The 21,716-nt window shown below is 53.5% G+C and overlaps 1 protein-coding gene across 1 annotated transcript; it reads right to left on the bottom strand.

The window, feature by feature from the left end:
• Positions 1-3,133: 3,133 nt before the first annotated feature.
• Positions 3,134-4,240, bottom strand: LOC121404537. The gene has a single exon (XM_041594189.1). The coding sequence runs from the start codon at positions 4,238-4,240 to the stop codon at positions 3,134-3,136; it is 1,107 nt and encodes a 368-aa protein (XP_041450123.1).
• Positions 4,241-21,716: the final 17,476 nt, after the last annotated feature.

The following is a 21,716-nucleotide window of genomic DNA, read 5'->3' as shown; positions in this document are numbered from 1 at the left end:
TCAGTCGACATCCTGTTGTAAGGCTAGATGGCGTTAGCTTAAAGTATGTCACGGAGGTAAAATACCTCGGCATAACTTTTGGGTGAGAGGATGTGTTTCACTCCTCATATCACTGGTCTCAGGAGGCGGCTGTTAGGTGTGGTTGGACAAGTGCGCCGAATTTTGCGGAATGAGTGGGGTCTTAGCAAGAAGGCTGTGCGAACCATATATGGGGGTCTGTTTGTTGCTTGCGCAACGTATGGATCTTCGGTGTGGTGTAGTGCGGCTTTGAGTGTTTTGGGCAGAAGGAAAGTGCTGGCTTGCCAGAGAGTGATTTTGCTTGGATGTTTGCCGGTGTGCCGCACTGTTTCCACTGAGGCAATGCAGGTGCTTTGTGGTGCAGTCCCTCTTGACTTGGAGATACGGCGTCGTGCCGTACGCTACATGATTAAGAAGCGTATTCCATTGTTGCAGAATGAATGGTTAGCTGATAGGAACGTGGAGAGCTTAGGGACTAGAGAGTGCAAGGTTTTGTTGGACGAATGCGTCCTCTCTGAGTGGCAAGCTAGATGGGATAACAGTGAGAATGGACGAGTTACTTACCAGTACATTCGTGATGTCACGTTTGTTAGCTGCCGACCAGACTTTGATTTTAACCTTAGTTCTGGGTTCCTTTTAACTGGTCACGGCTCTCTCAATGCATTCCTGTATTCGAGGTGCCTGCGTGATAGTCCGGAATGCCATTGTGGCTCGAGTGAGGAGACATGGAAACATGTTCTTTGTGAGTGCCCGCTGTATGACGATCTTCGGGATCTTGGTGAGTTGGGTGTTGTTAAGGATAGTGGTGAGTTTGACGTTAGTCAAATGTTCTCCACAGTAGATAGGGTTTGTAGTTTTAATGAGTATGCAAGGGCTGTATTTTCTAGACGACGCTTGGTGGTTTCCTGAGGGAATGGTATGTTTTTTGTATGTTTTCCTGTGTGTAGGAAAGTGGATCTTTGTGTGGTCCGGGGGCCACCAGTCCCCATGCTTCATGGAGCTATACTGGAAGTACTTAGTACGAGCCTGACCAGAGGATTTTCTGGAACCACGGGCGATTGGGATTCACAGAGGCGGTGTTAGCCCTCTGCCTTTTCGTTACATCCTTAGGGATCGTTGGGGACATTTGCTGGCCGCCTTTGCGGTTTGACAGAGATCAACTTAAATGCCGCTATTGCGGAAGAGGAAGGAATAGTCCTCGCTCCCACCAGTGAGAAAACCATGTCCATGAGCGTGGCGGATACTGTTTTCCACCTGTGAGCCGGTGTATTCCGGCTTGCATTCTATTCCGAGCAGCTATGTCTTAACTTTGGGTCACCAACCCTTGACTGTTTTGGAGTCAGAATTGGAAGTGTCATTCGTGGCACGAAGTCTGACCGGAGACTAATTTCTGGTACCACGGGAGCCAGAGCCCGCGGAACTTGTTCCGTCCTGGCTATGGTTGCGGCCCTTCGGGGAGCTTCGTGGTGGCTGTGGTTAAACACCCAAAGCGGGTAGAGCTGCTAGGCTCGGCGTGGAGTTGCGCTCTCAACCGGGTGCTGTGACCCACAGATCGGCAGAGGTTTAGATAGCCTCGCTCCCACCAGGAGGAAGACATACCAAAACAGATTGGCTTCAACTGGTACCGGCGGAAAGTGGATCCAATGGGGCGCCGATTGACGCTTAAATCAATCCTGTGCATGGCACCGTGAAATTAAGCCAATACGGCAGGTGTTCACGTAAAACACATTGACTTTAATGTCCCTATCCACTCAGTTTGTTTCTGACAGTCGTTTAGAGCAGATGTGTTTTTCTCCGTTGTCGCTTGCTGATAACGAAAACGTTTTTTCGGTATTCTTCTTTGTGCGGTGCTTCGTACGTCGCAGTGAAAACAAGTTTAGGGCGCTAGTGCGTGTGTGTGTGTGTGTGCAAAACGGTTCTTTTGTTTACCTTTTTGCGCTTATCGCTAGGTGAGTTTTTGGAAGGTGGCTGGCATGCCGCCGAAAAAGAAGAATTCTGTGCCTTTGGAGAGGTCTGGTTCTGATGAGGAACTGGGTGCTTCTGGGTCATCAGAAATGAAGAGGAAGGGGAAGCTAGTTGAGCGGCTAAAGAGGGCAACATCGGAAGCTGACATAGCCAAGCTGACCCAGGAGGGCGCGTGTGGTGCCTCCCAAGGTGCCTTTGGAGACCAGGGTGTAGGTGAAGTAAAAGTGGGCGAGGCTCCCACTGTGGCGGCGGCTGTAGTGCCGCAATTTGTGGTTCCTGAACTGCCAAAGACGCAAGTGAACAACACTGTGGAAAGAATGCAGGCCATTAGCCAGCATGTTTTGATGGTAGCATTGGACGCTGGTGCGACTGCGGAGGTTACATGTAGTCTGGTAGGCTGCAGTAATCAGTACGAGGCGCTCATTTTTTCGCTTATTGCGGAAAACGAGCGTCTGCGAGGCCGTATGGAGGCCATCCGTCCGATGGCGGTTGGTGGTCCAGCGCCGGTTTTGCCGGCGGTCGCCCCCTCTTTTGGAGGCCCGGTGGTGGCTTTGTCACCCCCTTTGGAGCCGCGACCAGTTAACACCTGGTCCTTAGTGGTACGAAGCAAGAACGCAGAAATGCCCGCGAAGGACGTGGTCGAGAAGGTTGTGAAGGAGGTGGGGCCATCCTTGGGGGTACGCGTGCATGAGGTTAAGCCTCGCCGAGATGGCAGTGTCATTATTCGCACGCCGTCTGTTGCCGAGCGGAAAAAAATTGCGGACAATGCAAAGTTCGATGAAGTTGGGCTGACTGTGATGGTCAATGAAAAGATGGGGCCCAGAGTGGTTGTTCATGGTGTCAACAGGCTGATTACCTGGCTTACCTGGCTTGTTTAGCAGCAGCAGTTTCTGCCTCTTCCACCTGGATGGGAAGGTACCTTCTTCGAGGCACTTGTTGAAAACCTCCACGAAGGCAGATGGCTGAAGTGCTAGTGCCACTTTCAGCGCTCGGTTTGGGATTGCGTCGGGGCCAGGGGCTTTTTTCCTGTGTAGGCTCCTCCCGGCTTCCAGCACCTCTTCTTCCGTGACCTTTACTATGCCCGTGAACGGACCAGGGCGTATCCTCGGTCTTAGCCCCGTATGCTGCGCGCTTGGGAATAATGCGTGCACTATGGCCTCGAGCGCGTCGGGTTCAGTTGGCGCCTTGCTCCCTGCACAGAGCTTCTTCGCCACGAGCTTGTAGGCCCTGCCCCGGGGTCTTTATCCGCCGAGTCGCACAGCTTGAGGAAACATTCGCGTTTGCTGCTTCGTATCGCCTTTTTCAGGGCTTTCCTGGCGGACCCGTACTCTTCCAGTGCCGAGTCGAGTCGGGCCGTACGTCTCGCTCTCTGCATTGCTCGCCTGGCCTTCATGCACATTGTCCGGAGTCGTGCGATTTCCGGGGTCCACCAGGCAATCGGCTCGTGGTGCCTCGTGAACGGCTTACGCTGCCTCATGCTCGAGTCGCAGGCCTCCTCCATTCTCGTGGCGAGAAGGTTGGCTGCCTCGTTGGCGCTTGCATCGAGTGTGTCATGCCACGACTCCAGGCACCTGGCGATCGCTCTGGTGTCGAGCGTGTCCTCGATGTAGGCCTTGCTCCTGCAGTATGTTCTGCTAGGTCTGAGGCGCTCTCCGATGGTGCACAGTATGGCTTCGTGGTCGCTTCCTGTGTACACATTTGCCATTTGCCACCTAGCTTCGCGTGAGAGCGACGGGCTCGAGAACGTGAGGTCTATGATGGAGCCTCCGCTCGCCCTGCTGAATGTTTGCTGGGTGCCTTCGTTCAGCAAAGCTAGGTCCAGCGATGCAAACGCTTCCAATAGGGAACGGCCTCTTGCGTTGGTAGATTGGCAGCCCCACTCCTGTGCCCACGCATTGTAATCCCCGGCGATCAGTACGTTTGTACGGCTCCGTGCATCGTCGACAATTTCCTCGATGATCCGGTTGAAGGAATCGAGGAGTAGACTGGGCGCTAGATAGCAGCTGTAGGTCCACAAGTTCCCAACTTTCGCACGCACGTACCCGTTTCCTGCCTTGATGTTGCAGAGCTTGGGGGGGTCGCTTCCGCAGGCCCACAGGGATGCCTTCCCAGTCGAGTCTGAGGCCCAGTGCCTGGTGTCGCACGCTTTGTATGGTTCGCTAAGTATGGCAAGGTCCGATCCACATTCCCTCACCGTCTGCGCCAGGAGATCCTGCGCGGCTCTGCAGTGGTTCAGGTTCAGCTGGATTACCCGCATGTCGGTCTGGCGTTTCCGACCCCGCTGCTTAGGGCTGGACAGCTTCTGCTGCCGGCCTGATGCCTGACCTCCTTCCTACCAGCTGTCGAGCAGATGAAGCACAATGGCTCGTTGCTGCACTCTGCTGCCTTGTGACCCTGTTGTCCGCATTTAATGAGCATCCGCTCCGGTCAACCGTGCTCTTGCAGTTGCTTGCAATATGCCCTGGCTCCAAGCATCTGAAGCACCTTGGGGGGCCTCCTCTTTCCCCTATCTTGCAGACTGTCCAGTCGATCCGCACCTCACCGCACTGTATAACTGCTTTGCCCATGGAGAAGGGTAAGCTGATCACTGCCGTCTGTGACTCTGCATAGCCACGGCGTAGTCTCCTCACTCTGACTCGTCCCTCGTCTATTCCAAACTGGCTCGCGAGGGCGGCGCAGATCTCACGCTCCGTCGCGAGGGAGTCGAGATCGCGTATCTCCAGCACGGCCACCTTGTTGTCCTCCGTCGCCGCCCGCACTGACGCAGCGTCACCGAGGACCCGCGCGATGCTCTCTCTCATGGACTCAGCGCTCTCAGCACTGCCTTTAGCCACTTCCAGCAGAAGGTTGCCGTTTTGTGTACGGCGTACCTTTGTAACGCAGCTCCCCAGGTCCGACAGCTGCTTGTCCTCCCTCCTAGTCACCATTGCCAGCACCTCACTGTAGGATTTTCCGCACGCCTGCACGATGACCGCGTCGGGACGTACGCGGCGTACGGTCCTCGCCTTTTTTGCCACTACGGTCCATCCTTTGTCCGGGTGTTCGTTGGTCACGGACTTACTGGTGGCACTATGGGTCGTCTCCTCTTCTTGCGGCCGCATTTGGGGCTTCCTCACGGCCCTCTTGGATGCTCTGGCGCCATGCCGCTGGTCTGTACCCGTGAGTGGCGAACTCGGCTCCGCTGCCGTTGCTTCCGCTCCGGTCGGCTGGCTTAGCCTTCGCCACGGCTCGGTCTGCGCTGCGGCATTCTTTGTCCAGACGGTTGCCGTCTGCTGCCCCTTTTCCTCGCTCTGCGTCCTCTGTGAGCATTTTGCGCACAAGGCTTCGACTACGTGGCCTTGCTGCCCGCCGTCTCCATTCGATGTGGCTGCTCGTCTCTCCTCCTGGATGCTCGAGTGCAGCTCCTTCATACGCACGAAACATTGCCCTCGTGGCAATGGTGATGTGGCGCGAGGTTTTGTCCATCATCCTGATCGTCACCTCGTCCAGGAGTTTCCCTAGCTCTGAGAGGTTCTCGAGGCAGGTTGCGTCATGTGTGGCCTTGCTTTTCTTGGGCGGCGTCTTTCTCTGCGAGCTAGCTGGGCTAAGAGGGTCCCGAGTCCTCTTAGGGGTCTCCTTGGAGCCCGAGTCCATGCTCTGACCCGTTGGTGGGGTTGGCGAGGGTGCTGGTGATCGGCTGAGCTTACTGCCCTTCCCGAATGCCGATGCGGCCTCCTCTGGCTCCCTATCCGGCAGTTGGCGTGGCGATCTTGCCAGTGCCGAACTACCCACGAAGGGGTTTCCTTCCTCCATTTCTCTCTTCTCGGTCTGCACTAGGAGGCTCCCGCGCAGGCCTCGGATTTCCCCTTGGCGTATTGATGGGATATACCGCCCCTCCACGGTCCCCGACGTTCCGTTGACCGGAACACCGCCTGAGCGGGGGATCGGAGAGTGGTCGGTTCCGTGACCTTTCCCTCGCGCCCCCTGTGCTGCCTTGCTAAGCCTCGAAGTATGCACTGCTGTGCCTGCCGCGCGCTCAGCCTATGGGTATGCAAGACTCTGCAGGATCGTGCAAGATCGTGCAAATCTTGCTCCCTGACAGCTGCTGGTTGCTACGATGAAGTGGTAGCCGATATTGCCAGCTGGAGGACTTGTGCGCTTTCCAACACTGACTGATCAGTCAGCTGCTTGTGCGGAGAGCAAACAATACAAAATTGCAAAATTGCGCGTGGAAAATTGCCATTGTTGTTGGCCCGGCTAAGAAAGAGCGAGGAGCTGTGTGTGGGTGACCCCTCCGCCCCTCCCCGCAGGATGGAGCAACGTTTTTTAGCCTGACAATCCCTCAGGGCTTTCCCCTGGAGCGTGTGCCTGACTCGGAACGTACCCCTTCCCTTTGGGCACCTGTTGTTCACTTTTGCCCTATTTTTAGCTGGATCTTCGCTTCTAAATTTGCTTGGACACTGGAGGAAACTTATACGCGTCCGTTCACTTTCGACACTTTCGACACTCCCCTCAGGTAGTGCTAGGGAATGTACGAGTGTGTGTGCTCTCCAGGTCAGAGGGACCCTGCTGACGACTTGGGTGGATTGTGTCAACGAACTAATGAGCGAATTCTTTCCAAGGGCAGAGCGAGAGGTTTCCCCCCCAAGTGAAACTGGCCCTTCTGAGCCGCTCCTAGCGGGTGAGTTAGAGGTGGCTTTCTCGATGCTAAAGTCGAGGAAATCGCCTGGTATGGATGGTTTTACAGGTGAAATGGCCAAGAGTGTGTGGAAGTCCATTCCAGACTACATGTACGAGCTGTTTTCAGGATGTGTGAGCGATGGCTACTTCCCTTGGAAATGGAAACGTGCGAGAGTGTTTGTACTCTTAAAGTCGCCTGATAGGATCAGAAGCAATCTCGGTCTTTTCGGGGCATTAGTCTCCTTCCGGTTCTTGGCAAAGTTCTGGAGAGGGTTTTGGTAGAAAGGCTGCAGGAGAGAGTGAGTGACCAGATGTCTGACAGGCAATTTGGTTTTATGAAGGGTAGGTGCGTTGAGGACGCTTGGAGATATGTTTGCCACTCAGTGGAGTCCAGTAATTCCAAGTATGTTCTGGGTGTTTTTGTGGACTTTAAGGGTGCTTTCGACTACCTGAGTTGGGACAGTGTGGTTCGCAGGTTAGGGAATGTGGGTGTCGGGATTTGGCTCTCTGGAGGAGTTATTTCTCCGGAAGATGTGCAACTGTTGTGGGGCTGAATGAGAGTGTGAGTGTAGACGTGGTTCGTGGTTGCCCACAGGGGTCTATTTGTGGACCATTCATTTGGAACCTTATGATGGATACTTTGTTGGGTCAGCTTGAGCGTACCTACATGTGTTGTGCATATGCGGATGATCTGCTCATCTTGGTTGAGGGGCGGTCGCGCGATGAGATTGAGACAAATGCTGGAGTGTGCTTGCGCACTGTTCGCGAATGGGGCGATAGTGTCGGCGTCGGATTGGCAATGGACAAAATGGTGACAATGTTGCTGAAAGGCCGGTTGGCTATCAGTCGACATCCTGTTGTAAGGCTAGATGGCGTTAGCTTAAAGTATGTCACGGAGGTAAAATACCTCGGCATAACTTTTGGTGAGAGGATGTGTTTCACTCCTCATATCACTGGTCTCAGGAGGCGGCTGTTAGGTGTGGTTGGACAAGTGCGCCGAATTTTGCGGAATGAGTGGGGTCTTAGCAAGAAGGCTGTGCGAACCATATATGGGGGTCTGTTTGTTGCTTGCGCAACGTATGGATCTTCGGTGTGGTGTAGTGCGGCTTTGAGTGTTTTGGGCAGAAGGAAAGTGCTGGCTTGCCAGAGAGTGATTTTGCTTGGATGTTTGCCGGTGTGCCGCACTGTTTCCACTGAGGCAATGCAGGTGCTTTGTGGTGCAGTCCCTCTTGACTTGGAGATACGGCGTCGTGCCGTACGCTACATGATTAAGAAGCGTATTCCATTGTTGCAGAATGAATGGTTAGCTGATAGGAACGTGGAGAGCTTAGGGACTAGAGAGTGCAAGGTTTTGTTGGACGAATGCGTCCTCTCTGAGTGGCAAGCTAGATGGGATAACAGTGAGAATGGACGAGTTACTTACCAGTACATTCGTGATGTCACGTTTGTTAGCTGCCGACCAGACTTTGATTTTAACCTTAGTTCTGGGTTCCTTTTAACTGGTCACGGCTCTCTCAATGCATTCCTGTATTCGAGGTGCCTGCGTGATAGTCCGGAATGCCATTGTGGCTCGAGTGAGGAGACATGGAAACATGTTCTTTGTGAGTGCCCGCTGTATGACGATCTTCGGGATCTTGGTGAGTTGGGTGTTGTTGAGGATAGTGGTGAGTTTGACGTTAGTCAAATGTTCTCCACAGTAGATAGGGTTTGTAGTTTTAATGAGTATGCAAGGGCTGTATTTTCTAGACGACGCTTGGTGGTTTCCTGAGGGAATGGTATGTTTTTTGTATGTTTTCCTGTGTGTAGGAAAGTGGATCTTTGTGTGGTCCGGGGGCCACCAGTCCCCATGCTTCATGGAGCTATACTGGAAGTACTTAGTACGAGCCTGACCAGAGGATTTTCTGGAACCACGGGCGATTGGGATTCACAGAGGCGGTGTTAGCCCTCTGCCTTTTCGTTACATCCTTAGGGATCGTTGGGGACATTTGCTGGCCGCCTTTGCGGTTTGACAGAGATCAACTTAAATGCCGCTATTGCGGAAGAGGAAGGAATAGTCCTCGCTCCCACCAGTGAGAAAACCATGCCCATGAGCGTGGCGGATACTGTTTTCCACCTGTGAGCCGGTGTATTCCGGCTTGCATTCTATTCCGAGCAGCTATGTCTTAACTTTGGGTCACCAACCCTTGACTGTTTTGGAGTCAGAATTGGAAGTGTCATTCGTGGCACGAAGTCTGACCGGAGACTAATTTCTGGTACCACGGGAGCCAGAGCCCGCGGAACTTGTTCCGTCCTGGCTATGGTTGCGGCCCTTCGGGGAGCTTCGTGGTGGCTGTGGTTAAACACCCAAAGCGGGTAGAGCTGCTAGGCTCGGCGTGGAGTTGCGCTCTCAACCGGGCGCTGTGACCCACAGATCGGCAGAGGTTTAGATAGCCTCGCTCCCACCAGGGAGGAAGACATACCAAAACAGATTGGCTTCAACTGGTACCGGCGGAAAGTGGATCCAATGGGGCGCCGATTGACGCTTAAATCAATCCTGTGCATGGCACCGTGAAATTAAGCCAATACGGCAGGTGTTCACGTAAAACACATTGACTTTAATGTCCCTATCTACTCAGTTTGTTTCTGACAGTCGTTTAGAGCAGATGTGTTTTTCTCCGTTGTCGCTTGCTGATAACGAAAACGTTTTTTCGGTATTCTTCTTTGTGCGGTGCTTCGTACGTCGCAGTGAAAACAAGTTTAGGGCGCTAGTGCGTGTGTGTGTGTGTGTGCAAAACGGTTCTTTTGTTTACCTCTTTGCGCTTATCGCTAGGTGAGTTTTTGGAAGGTGGCTGGCATGCCGCCGAAAAAGAAGAATTCTGTGCCTTTGGAGAGGTCTGGTTCTGATGAGGAACTGGGTGCTTCTGGGTCATCAGAAATGAAGAGGAAGGGGAAGCTAGTTGAGCGGCTAAAGAGGGCAACATCGGAAGCTGACATAGCCAAGCTGACCCAGGAGGGCGCGTGTGGTGCCTCCCAAGGTGCCTTTGGAGACCAGGGTGTAGGTGAAGTAAAAGTGGGCGAGGCTCCCACTGTGGCGGCGGCTGTAGTGCCGCAATTTGTGGTTCCTGAACTGCCAAAGACGCAAGTGAACAACACTGTGGAAAGAATGCAGGCCATTAGCCAGCATGTTTTGATGGTAGCATTGGACGCTGGTGCGACTGCGGAGGTTACATGTAGTCTGGTAGGCTGCAGTAATCAGTACGAGGCGCTCATTTTTTCGCTTATTGCGGAAAACGAGCGTCTGCGAGGCCGTATGGAGGCCATCCGTCCGATGGCGGTTGGTGGTCCAGCGCCGGTTTTGCCGGCGGTCGCCCCCTTTTGGAGGCCCGGTGGTGGCTTTGTCACCCCCTTTGGAGCCGCGACCAGTTAACACCTGGTCCTTAGTGGTACGAAGCAAGAACGCAGAAATGCCCGCGAAGGACGTGGTCGAGAAGGTTGTGAAGGAGGTGGGGCCATCCTTGGGGGTACGCGTGCATGAGGTTAAGCCTCGCCGAGATGGCAGTGTCATTATTCGCACGCCGTCTGTTGCCGAGCGGAAAAAAATTGCGGACATGCAAAGTTCGATGAAGTTGGGCTGACTGTGATGGCCAATGAAAGATGGGGCCCAGAGTGGTTGTTCATGGTGTCAACAGGCTGATTACCTGGCTTACCTGGCTTGTTTAGCAGCAGCAGTTTCTGCCTCTTCCACCTGGATGGGAAGGTACCTTCTTCGAGGCACTTGTTGAAAACCTCCACGAAGGCAGATGGCTGAAGTGCTAGTGCCACTTTCAGCGCTCGGTTTGGGATCGCGTCGGGGCCAGGGGCTTTTTTCCTGTGTAGGCTCCTCCCGGCTTCCAGCACCTCTTCTTCCGTGACCTTTACTATGCCCGTGAACGGACCAGGGCGTATCCTCGGTCTTAGCCCCGTATGCTGCGCGCTTGGGAATAATGCGTGCACTATGGCCTCGAGCGCGTCGGGTTCAGTTGGCGCCTTGCTCCCTGCACAGAGCTTCTTCGCCACGAGCTTGTAGGCCCTGCCCCAGGGGATTTATCCGCCGAGTCGCAGAGCTTGAGGAAACATTCGCGTTTGCTGCTTCGTATCGCCTTTTTCAGGGCTTTCCTGGCGGACCCGTACTCTTCCAGTGCCGAGTCGAGGTCGGGCCGTACGTCTCGCTCTCTGCATTGCTCGCCTGGCCTTCATGCACATTGTCCGGAGTCGTGCGATTTCCGGGGTCCACCAGGCAATCGGCTCGTGGTGCCTCGTGAACGGCTTACGCTGCCTCATGCTCGAGTCGCAGGCCTTCTCCATTCTCGTGGCGAGAAGGTTGGCTGCCTCGTTGGCGCTTGCATCGAGTGTGTCATGCCACGACTCCAGGCACCTGGCGATCGCTCTGGTGTCGAGCGTGTCCTCGATGTAGGCCTTGCTCCTGCAGTATGTTCTGCTAGGTCTGAGGCGCTCTCCGATGGTGCACAGTATGGCTTCGTGGTCGCTTCCTGTGTACACATTTGCCATTTGCCACCTAGCTTCGCGTGAGAGCGACGGGCTCGAGAACGTGAGGTCTATGATGGAGCCTCCGCTCGCCCTGCTGAATGTTTGCTGGGTGCCTTCGTTCAGCAAAGCTAGGTCCAGCGATGCAAACGCTTCCAATAGGGAACGGCCTCTTGCGTTGGTAGATTGGCAGCCCCACTCTGTGCCCACGCATTGTAATCCCCGGCGATCAGTACGTTTGTACGGCTCCGTGCATCGTCGACAATTTCCTCGATGATCCGGTTGAAGGAATCGAGGAGTAGACTGGGCGCTAGATAGCAGCTGTAGGTCCACAAGTTCCCAACTTTCGCACGCACGTACCCGTTTCCTGCCTTGATGTTGCAGAGCTTGGGGGGTCGCTTCCGCAGGCCCACAGGGATGCCTTCCCAGACGAGTCTGAGGCCCAGTGCCTGGTGTCGCACGCTTTGTATGGTTCGCTAAGTATGGCAAGGTCCGATCCACATTCCCTCACCGTCTGCGCCAGGAGATCCTGCGCGGCTCTGCAGTGGTTCAGGTTCAGCTGGATTACCCGCATGTCGGTCTGGCGTTTCCGACCCCGCTGCTTAGGGCTGGACAGCTTCTGCTGCCGGCCTGATGCCTGACCTCCTTCCTACCAGCTGTCGAGCAGATGAAGCACAATGGCTCGTTGCTGCACTCTGCTGCCTTGTGACCCTGTTGTCCGCATTTAATGCAGCATCCGCTCCGGTCAACCGTGCTCTTGCAGTTGCTTGCAATATGCCCTGGCTCCAAGCATCTGAAGCACCTTGGGGGGCCTCCTCTTTCCCCCTATCTTGCAGACTGTCCAGCCGATCCGCACCTCACCGCACTGTATAACTGCTTTGCCCATGGAGAAGGGTAAGCTGATCACTGCCGTCTGTGACTCTGCATAGCCACGGCGTAGTCTCCTCACTCTGACTCGTCCCTCGTCTATTCCAAACTGGCTCGCGAGGGCGGCGCAGATCTCACGATCCGTCGCGAGGGAGTCAAGATCGCGTATCTCCAGCACGGCAACCTTGTTGTCCTCCGTCGCCGCCCGCACTGACGCAGCGTCACCGAGGACCCGCGCGATGCTCTCTATCATAGACTCAGCGCTCTCAGCACTGCCTTTAGCCACTTCCAGCAGAAGGTTGCCGTTTTGTGTACGGCGTACCTTTGTAACGCAGCTCCCCAGGTCCAACAGCTGCTTGTCCTCCCTCCTAGTCACCATTGCCAGCACCTCACTGTAGGATTTTCCGCACTCCTGCACGATGACCGCGTCGGGACGTACGCGGCGTACGGTCCTCGCCTTTTTTGCCACTACGGTCCATCCTTTGTCCGGGTGTTCGTTGGTCACGGACTTACTGGTGGCACTATGGGTCGTCTCCTCTTCTTGCGGCCGCATTTGGGGCTTCCTCACGGCCCTCTTGGATGCTCTGGCGCCATGCCGCTGGTCTGTACCCGTGAGTGGCGAACTCGGCTCCGCTGCCGTTGCTTCCGCTCCGGTCGGCTGGCTTAGCCTTCGCCACGGCTCGGTCTGCGCTGCGGCATTCTTTGTCCAGACGGTTGCCGTCTGCTGCCCCTTTTCCTCGCTCTGCGTCCTCTGTGAGCATTTTGCGCACAAGGCTTCGACTACGTGGCCTTGCTGCCCGCCGTCTCCATTCGATGTGGCTGCTCGTCTCTCCTCCTGGATGCTCGAGTGCAGCTCCTTCATACGCACGAACATTGCCCTCGTGGCAATGGTGATGTGGCGCGAGGTTTTGTCCATCATCCTGATCGTCACCTCGTCCAGGAGTTTCCCTAGCTCTGAGAGGTTCTCGAGGCAGGTTGCGTCATGTGTGGCCTTGCTTTTCTTGGGCGGCGTCTTTCTCTGCGAGCTAGCTGGGCTAAGAGGGTCCCGAGTCCTCTTAGGGGTCTCCTTGGAGCCCGAGTCCATGCTCTGACCCGTTGGTGGGGTTGGCGAGGGTGCTGGTGATCGGCTGAGCTTACTGCCCTTCCCGAATGCCGATGCGGCCTCCTCTGGCTCCCTATCCGGCAGTTGGCGTGGCGATCTTGCCAGTGCCGAACTACCCACGAAGGGGTTTCCTTCCTCCATTTCTCTCTTCTCGGTCTGCACTAGGAGGCTCCCGCGCAGGCCTCGGATTTCCCCTTGGCGTATTGATGGGGGATATACCGCCCTCCACGGTCCCCGACGTTCCGTTGACCGGAACACCGCCTGAGCGGGGGATCGGAGAGTGGTCGGTTCCGTGACCTTTCCCTCGCGCCCCTGTGCTGCCTTGCTAAGCCTCGAAGTATGCACTGCTGTGCCTGCCGCGCGCTCAGCCTATGGGTATGCAAGACTCTGCAGGATCGTGCAAGATCGTGCAAATCTTGCTCCCTGACAGCTGCTGGTTGCTACGATGAAGTGGTAGCCGATATTGCCAGCTGGAGGACTTGTGCGCTTTCCAACACTGACTGATCAGTCAGCTGCTTGTGCGGAGAGCAAACAATACAAAATTGCAAAATTGCGCGTGGAAAATTGCCAATTGTTGTTGGCCCGGCTAAGAAAGAGCGAGGAGCTGTGTGTGGGTGACCCCTCCGCCCCTCCCCGCAGGATGGAGCAACGTTTTTTAGCCTGACAATCCCTCAGGGCTTTCCCCTGGAGCGTGTGCCTGACTCGGTACGTACCCCTTCCCTTTGGGCACCTGTTGTTCACTTTTGCCCTATTTTTAGCTGGATCTTCGCTTCTAAATTTGCTTGGACACTGGAGGAAACTTATACGCGTCCGTTCACTTTCGACACTTTCGACACTCCCCTCAGGTAGTGCTAGGGAATGTACGAGTGTGTGTGCTCTCCAGGTCAGAGGGACCCTGCTGACGACTTGGGTGGATTGTGTCAACGAACTAATGAGCGAATTCTTTCCAAGGGCAGAGCGAGAGGTTTCCCCCCCAAGTGAAACTGGCCCTTCTGAGCCGCTCCTAGCGGGTGAGTTAGAGGTGGCTTTCTCGATGCTAAAGTCGAGGAAATCGCCTGGTATGGATGGTTTTACAGGTGAAATGGCCAAGAGTGTGTGGAAGTCCATTCCAGACTACATGTACGAGCTGTTTTCAGGATGTGTGAGCGATGGCTACTTCCCTTGGAAATGGAAACGTGCGAGAGTGTTTGTACTCTTAAAGTCGCCTGATAGGATCAGAAGCAATCTCGGTCTTTTCGGGGCATTAGTCTCCTTCCGGTTCTTGGCAAAGTTCTGGAGAGGGTTTTGGTAGAAAGGCTGCAGGAGAGAGTGAGTGACCAGATGTCTGACAGGCAATTTGGTTTTATGAAGGGTAGGTGCGTTGAGGACGCTTGGAGATATGTTTGCCACTCAGTGGAGTCCAGTAATTCCAAGTATGTTCTGGGTGTTTTTGTGGACTTTAAGGGTGCTTTCGACTACCTGAGTTGGGACAGTGTGGTTCGCAGGTTAGGGGAATGTGGGTGTCGGGATTTGGCTCTCTGGAGGAGTTATTTCTCCGGAAGATGTGCAACTGTTGTGGGGCTGAATGAGAGTGTGAGTGTAGACGTGGTTCGTGGTTGCCCACAGGGGTCTATTTGTGGACCATTCATTTGGAACCTTATGATGGATACTTTGTTGGGTCAGCTTGAGCGTACCTACATGTGTTGTGCATATGCGGATGATCTGCTCATCTTGGTTGAGGGGCGGTCGCGCGATGAGATTGAGACAAATGCTGGAGTGTGCTTGCGCACTGTTCGCGAATGGGGCGATAGTGTCGGCGTCGGATTGGCAATGGACAAAATGGTGACAATGTTGCTGAAAGGCCGGTTGGCTATCAGTCGACATCCTGTTGTAAGGCTAGATGGCGTTAGCTTAAAGTATGTCACGGAGGTAAAATACCTCGGCATAACTTTTGGTGAGAGGATGTGTTTCACTCCTCATATCACTGGTCTCAGGGAGGCGGCTGTTAGGTGTGGTTGGACAAGTGCGCCGAATTTTGCGGAATGAGTGGGGTCTTAGCAAGAAGGCTGTGCGAACCATATATGGGGGTCTGTTTGTTGCTTGCGCAACGTATGGATCTTCGGTGTGGTGTAGTGCGGCTTTGAGTGTTTTGGGCAGAAGGAAAGTGCTGGCTTGCCAGAGAGTGATTTTGCTTGGATGTTTGCCGGTGTGCCGCACTGTTTCCACTGAGGCAATGCAGGTGCTTTGTGGTGCAGTCCCTCTTGACTTGGAGATACGGCGTCGTGCCGTACGCTACATGATTAAGAAGCGTATTCCATTGTTGCAGAATGAATGGTTAGCTGATAGGAACGTGGAGAGCTTAGGGACTAGAGAGTGCAAGGTTTTGTTGGACGAATGCGTCCTCTCTAAGTGGCAAGCTAGATGGGATAACAGTGAGAATGGACGAGTTACTTACCAGTACATTCGTGATGTCACGTTTGTTAGCTGCCGACCAGACTTTGATTTTAACCTTAGTTCTGGGTTCCTTTTAACTGGTCACGGCTCTCTCAATGCATTCCTGTATTCGAGGTGCCTGCGTGATAGTCCGGAATGCCATTGTGGCTCGAGTGAGGAGACATGGAAACATGTTCTTTGTGAGTGCCCGCTGTATGACGATCTTCGGGATCTTGGTGAGTTGGGTGTTGTTGAGGATAGTGGTGAGTTTGACGTTAGTCAAATGTTCTCCACAGTAGATAGGGTTTGTAGTTTTAATGAGTATGCAAGGGCTGTATTTTCTAGACGACGCTTGGTGGTTTCCTGAGGGAATGGTATGTTTTTTGTATGTTTTCCTGTGTGTAGGAAAAGTGGATCTTTGTGTGGTCCGGGGGCCACCAGTCCCCATGCTTCATGGAGCTATACTGGAAGTACTTAGTACGAGCCTGACCAGAGGATTTTCTGGAACCACGGGCGATTGGGATTCACAGAGGCGGTGTTAGCCCTCTGCCTTTTCGTTACATCCTTAGGGATCGTTGGGGACATTTGCTGGCCGCCTTTGCGGTTTGACAGAGATCAACTTAAATGCCGCTATTGCGGAAGAGGAAGGAATAGTCCTCGCTCCCACCAGTGAGAAAACCATGTCCATGAGCGTGGCGGATACTGTTTTCCACCTGTGAGCCGGTGTATTCCGGCTTGCATTCTATTCCGAGCAGCTATGTCTTAACTTTGGGTCACCAACCCTTGACTGTTTTGGAGTCAGAATTGGAAGTGTCATTCGTGGCACGAAGTCTGACCGGAGACTAATTTCTGGTACCACGGGAGCCAGAGCCCGCGGAACTTGTTCCGTCCTGGCTATGGTTGCGGCCCTTCGGGGAGCTTCGTGGTGGCTGTGGTTAAACACCCAAAGCGGGTAGAGCTGCTAGGCTCGGCGTGGAGTTGCGCTCTCAACCGGGCGCTGTGACCCACAGATCGGCAGAGGTTTAGATAGCCTCGCTCCCACCAGGAAAAAAAAACAAAACAAAAAAGATTGGCTGAAAAGGGCAGGGAGAAAAGGGAGGGAAAGGGGGGCCGGATAACGCTTAAATCAATCCTGTGGCAACGTGGCACCGTGAAATTAAGCCAATACGGCAGGTGTTCACGTAAAACACATTGACTTTAATGTCCCTATCGTTTCTGACAGGTTTAGAGCAGATTTTTTTCTCCGTTGTCGCTTGCTGATAACGAAAACGTTTTTTCGGTATTCTTCTTTGTGCGGTGCTTCGTACGTCGCAGTGAAAACAAGTTTAGGGCGCTAGTGCGTGTGTGTGTGTGTGCAAAACGGTTCTTTTGTTTACCTTTTTGCGCTTATCGCTAGGTGAGTTTTTGGAAGGTGGCTGGCATGCCGCCGAAAAAGAAGAATTCTGTGCCTTTGGAGAGGTCTGGTTCTGATGAGGAACTGGGTGCTTCTGGGTCATCAGAAATGAAGAGGAAGGGGAAGCTAGTTGAGCGGCTAAAGAGGGCAACTTCGGAAGCTGACATAGCCAAGCTGACCCAGGAGGGCGCGTGTGGTGCCTCCCAAGGTGCCTTTGGAGACCAGGGTGTAGGTGATGTAAAAGTGGGCGAGGCTCCCACTGTGGCGGCGGCTGTCGTGCCGCAATTTGTGGTTCCTGAACTGCCAAAGACGCAAGTGAACAACACTGTGGAAAGAATGCAGGCCATTAGCCAGCATGTTTTGATGGTAGCATTGGACGCTGGTGCGACTGCGGAGGTTACATGTAGTCTGGTAGGCTGCAGTAATCAGTACGAGGCGCTCATTTTTTCGCTTATTGCGGAAAACGAGCGTCTGCGAGGCCGTATGGAGGCCATCCGTCCGATGGCGGTTGGTGGTCCAGCGCCGGTTTTGCCGGCGGTCGCCCCCTCTTTTGGAGGCCCGGTGGTGGCTTTGTCACCCCCTTTGGAGCCGCGACCAGTTAACACCTGGTCCTTAGTGGTACGAAGCAAGAACGCAGAAATGCCCGCGAAGGACGTGGTCGAGAAGGTTGTGAAGGAGGTGGGGCCATCCTTGGGGGTACGCGTGCATGAGGTTAAGCCTCGCCGAGATGGCAGTGTCATTATTCGCACGCCGTCTGTTGCCGAGCGGAAAAAAATTGCGGACAATGCAAAGTTCGATGAAGTTGGGCTGACTGTGATGGTCAATGAAAAGATGGGGCCCAGAGTGGTTGTTCATGGTGTCAACAGGCTGATTACCCCTGACGAGTTCATGGGAGATCTGTTTGAGCTCAATTTGAAGGAAAATATGTCATTCGAGACGTTTAAGGGGAGTAAGGGGATCAAGATGATCTCGAAGCCTTGGGAAGTTGCCGAGGGTACGGTCAACGTGGTTCTAGAGGGTGTTGGCACTTCCATGCAGTCTCTCCTGGATGCCGGTAGATGCTATATCAAGTGGTTCTCTTTTCGAGTTAGGGACTTTGACCCGATTGTTGGTTGCTTCCGATGTCTGGGGACTGACCACAGAGTCTCGCAATGCAAAATCAAGCACGACATTTGTCGTCGTTGCGGCCAGGCGGGGCACCATGCTGCTAAGTGCAACAATGCACTTAGCTGTCGAAATTGTGCCTTTAAGGGTAGGCCTTCTGGGCATCTCATGATGTCCCTAGCTTGCCCTGTGTACAGTGCAATGGTGGCTCGGGCGAATGCTAGACACTGATGGCTAGCAAGATTCTACAGATGAATTGTCAAGGGTCGTTTGTAGTAATGTGTGATGTGGGGCAGATGATGCGGGAGAGGGGTTGTGGCGTTGCACTGCTGCAAGAACCGTATGCGTCCAAAGGTCATGTACGCGGCTTGCCTGCAGACATGCGGGTATTCTCTGATAGCAGAAACAATGCCGCTGTAGTTGTGAATGACCTTAGCGTGGAGTGCACTCTAGTGAACTCTACTGACTGGGGCGTGTGCGTAAGTCTTAGTGGTAGGTTGGGTAGGGCCTTTGTTAGTAGTGTGTATTGCAAGTTCGGGGAACCCCTCGAGCCGTACATGTCGTATATGGATGAGGTGCTACTACTAGCGAGTAGCGTACCAGCCATCCTGGGTCTTGATGCGAACGCATCGTCCCCCATGTGGTTCAGCAAAATATCTGGACAGGCGTCTGGGTATTTGAGCTACAGTCGGGGTGAGGTGCTAGCCGAGTGGGTTGTGTCCAGGGACGTGCGGGTCATTAACGAACCCAGTGAGTGGTACTCCTTTGACGGCCCGAGGGGGAAAAGCGACATTGATGTTACCTTGGTGAATGAGGCAGCAATAAGAGTGAATAACTTCAACTGGAGTGTTCTGGGTGGGCACGGTGTGAGTGATCATAGTCCCATAGAGATTGTTGTAGCTCATGCCACTCCCACTGTGCGAGAAACTGTTGGGGGCAATCGTTGGCGCACCCGTGGTGCGAACTGGAACCTTCACGGCCTTTGGGTTAAAGAGGCGGCAACGCAGATACCTTTCAGCACCTTCTGTGCTATGGGGACCGATGAGAAAGTGGAGTGTGTTGAGGATTGGGTGACTCGTGCTAATGATTGTATGTTTGAGAGGCACCGAGAGATGAATGCCAAGCGTGTTAAGTGGTGGACGCGGGAGTTGACCGAGAAGCGGCGGATGGTTCGGACTCTAAGGAAGCGATTTCAAAGAGCGAGATACTCCAATGCTGATAGACTTTCCCAGCTCAGGGGTGAATTTGGTCGATGTATGAACGAGTACAAGGAAATGCTTGTAAGAGTGAAAGAAGCTGAGTGGCGTTCATTCTTGGAGCGCAATAAGGATGATCCCTGGGGTCGTGCTTATAAAATAGTTCGAGGTAGTGCTAGGGAATGTACGAGTGTGTGTGCTCTCCAGGTCAGAGGGACCCTGCTGACGACTTGGGTGGATTGTGTCAACGAACTAATGAGCGAATTCTTTCCAAGGGCAGAGCGAGAGGTTTCCCCCCCAAGTGAAACTGGCCCTTCTGAGCCGCTCCTAGCGGGTGAGTTAGAGGTGGCTTTCTCGATGCTAAAGTCGAGGAAATCGCCTGGTATGGATGGTTTTACAGGTGAAATGGCCAAGAGTGTGTGGAAGTCCATTCCAGACTACATGTACGAGCTGTTTTCAGGATGTGTGAGCGATGGCTACTTCCCTTGGAAATGGAAACGTGCGAGAGTGTTTGTACTCTTAAAGTCGCCTGATAGGATCAGAAGCAATCCTCGGTCTTTTCGGGGCATTAGTCTCCTTCCGGTTCTTGGCAAAGTTCTGGAGAGGGTTTTGGTAGAAAGGCTGCAGGAGAGAGTGAGTGACCAGATGTCTGACAGGCAATTTGGTTTTATGAAGGGTAGGTGCGTTGAGGACGCTTGGAGATATGTTTGCCACTCAGTGGAGTCCAGTAATTCCAAGTATGTTCTGGGTGTTTTTGTGGACTTTAAGGGTGCTTTCGACTACCTGAGTTGGGACAGTGTGGTTCGCAGGTTAGGGGAATGTGGGTGTCGGGATTTGGCTCTCTGGAGGAGTTATTTCTCCGGAAGATGTGCAACTGTTGTGGGGCTGAATGAGAGTGTGAGTGTAGACGTGGTTCGTGGTTGCCCACAGGGGTCTATTTGTGGACCATTCATTTGGAACCTTATGATGGATACTTTGTTGGGTCAGCTTGAGCGTACCTACATGTGTTGTGCATATGCGGATGATCTGCTCATCTTGGTTGAGGGGCGGTCGCGCGATGAGATTGAGACAAATGCTGGAGTGTGCTTGCGCACTGTTCGCGAATGGGGCGATAGTGTCGGCGTCGGATTGGCAATGGACAAAACGGTGACAATGTTGCTGAAAGGCCGGTTGGCTATCAGTCGACATCCTGTTGTAAGGCTAGATGGCGTTAGCTTAAAGTATGTCACGGAGGTAAAATACCTCGGCATAACTTTTGGTGAGAGGATGTGTTTCACTCCTCATATCACTGGTCTCAGGAGGCGGCTGTTAGGTGTGGTTGGACAAGTGCGCCGAATTTTGCGGAATGAGTGGGGTCTTAGCAAGAAGGCTGTGCGAACCATATATGGGGGTCTGTTTGTTGCTTGCGCAACGTATGGATCTTCGGTGTGGTGTAGTGCGGCTTTGAGTGTTTTGGGCAGAAGGAAAGTGCTGGCTTGCCAGAGAGTGATTTTACTTGGATGTTTGCCGGTGTGCCGCACTGTTTCCACTGAGGCAATGCAGGTGCTTTGTGGTGCAGTCCCTCTTGACTTGGAGATACGGCGTCGTGCCGTACGCTACATGATTAGGAAGCGTATTCCATTGTTGCAGAATGAATGGTTAGCTGATAGGAACGTGGAGAGCTTAGGGATTAGAGAGTGCAAGGTTTTGTTGGACGAATGCGTCCTCTCTGAGTGGCAAGCTAGATGGGATAACAGTGAGAATGGACGAGTTACTTACCAGTACATTCGTGATGTCACGTTTGTTAGCTGCCGACCAGACTTTGATTTTAACCTTAGTTCTGGGTTCCTTTTAACTGGTCACGGCTCTCTCAATGCATTCCTGTATTCGAGGTGCCTGCGTGATAGTCCGGAATGCCATTGTGGCTCGAGTGAGGAGACATGGAAACATGTTCTTTGTGAGTGCCCACTGTATGACGATCTTCGGGATCTTGGTGAGTTGGGTGTTGTTGAGGATAGTGGTGAGTTTGACGTTAGTCAAATGTTCTCCACAGTAGATAGGGTTTGTAGTTTTAATGAGTATGCAAGGGCTGTATTTTCTAGACGACGCTTGGTGGTTTCCTGAGGGAATGGTATGTTTTTTGTATGTTTTCCTGTGTGTAGGAAAGTGGATCTTTGTGTGGTCCGGGGGCCACCAGTCCCCATGCTTCATGGAGCTATACTGGAAGTACTTAGTACGAGCCTGACCAGAGGATTTTCTGGAACCACGGGCGATTGGGATTCACAGAGGCGGTGTTAGCCCTCTGCCTTTTCGTTACATCCTTAGGGATCGTTGGGGACATTTGCTGGCCGCCTTTGCGGTTTGACAGAGATCAACTTAAATGCCGCTATTGCGGAAGAGGAAGGAATAGTCCTCGCTCCCACCAGTGAGAAAACCATGCCCATGAGCGTGGCGGATACTGTTTTCCACCTGTGAGCCGGTGTATTCCGGCTTGCATTCTATTCCGAGCAGCTATGTC

This window comes from Drosophila obscura, unplaced genomic scaffold (genome assembly GCF_018151105.1).
Source record: "Drosophila obscura isolate BZ-5 IFL unplaced genomic scaffold, ASM1815110v1 contig_213, whole genome shotgun sequence".
NCBI lineage: Eukaryota > Metazoa > Arthropoda > Insecta > Diptera > Drosophilidae > Drosophila > Drosophila obscura.
Note: the sequence above shows the minus strand (reverse complement) of the source record. Positions and strands in the feature narration are given on the sequence as shown.

What these genes read in the sequence shown, in the direction of transcription:
- LOC121404537 (XM_041594189.1), bottom strand. Translation starts at nt 4,240, where the DNA reads ATGCGGGTAATCCAGCTGAACCTGAACCACTGCAGAGCCGCGCAGGAT.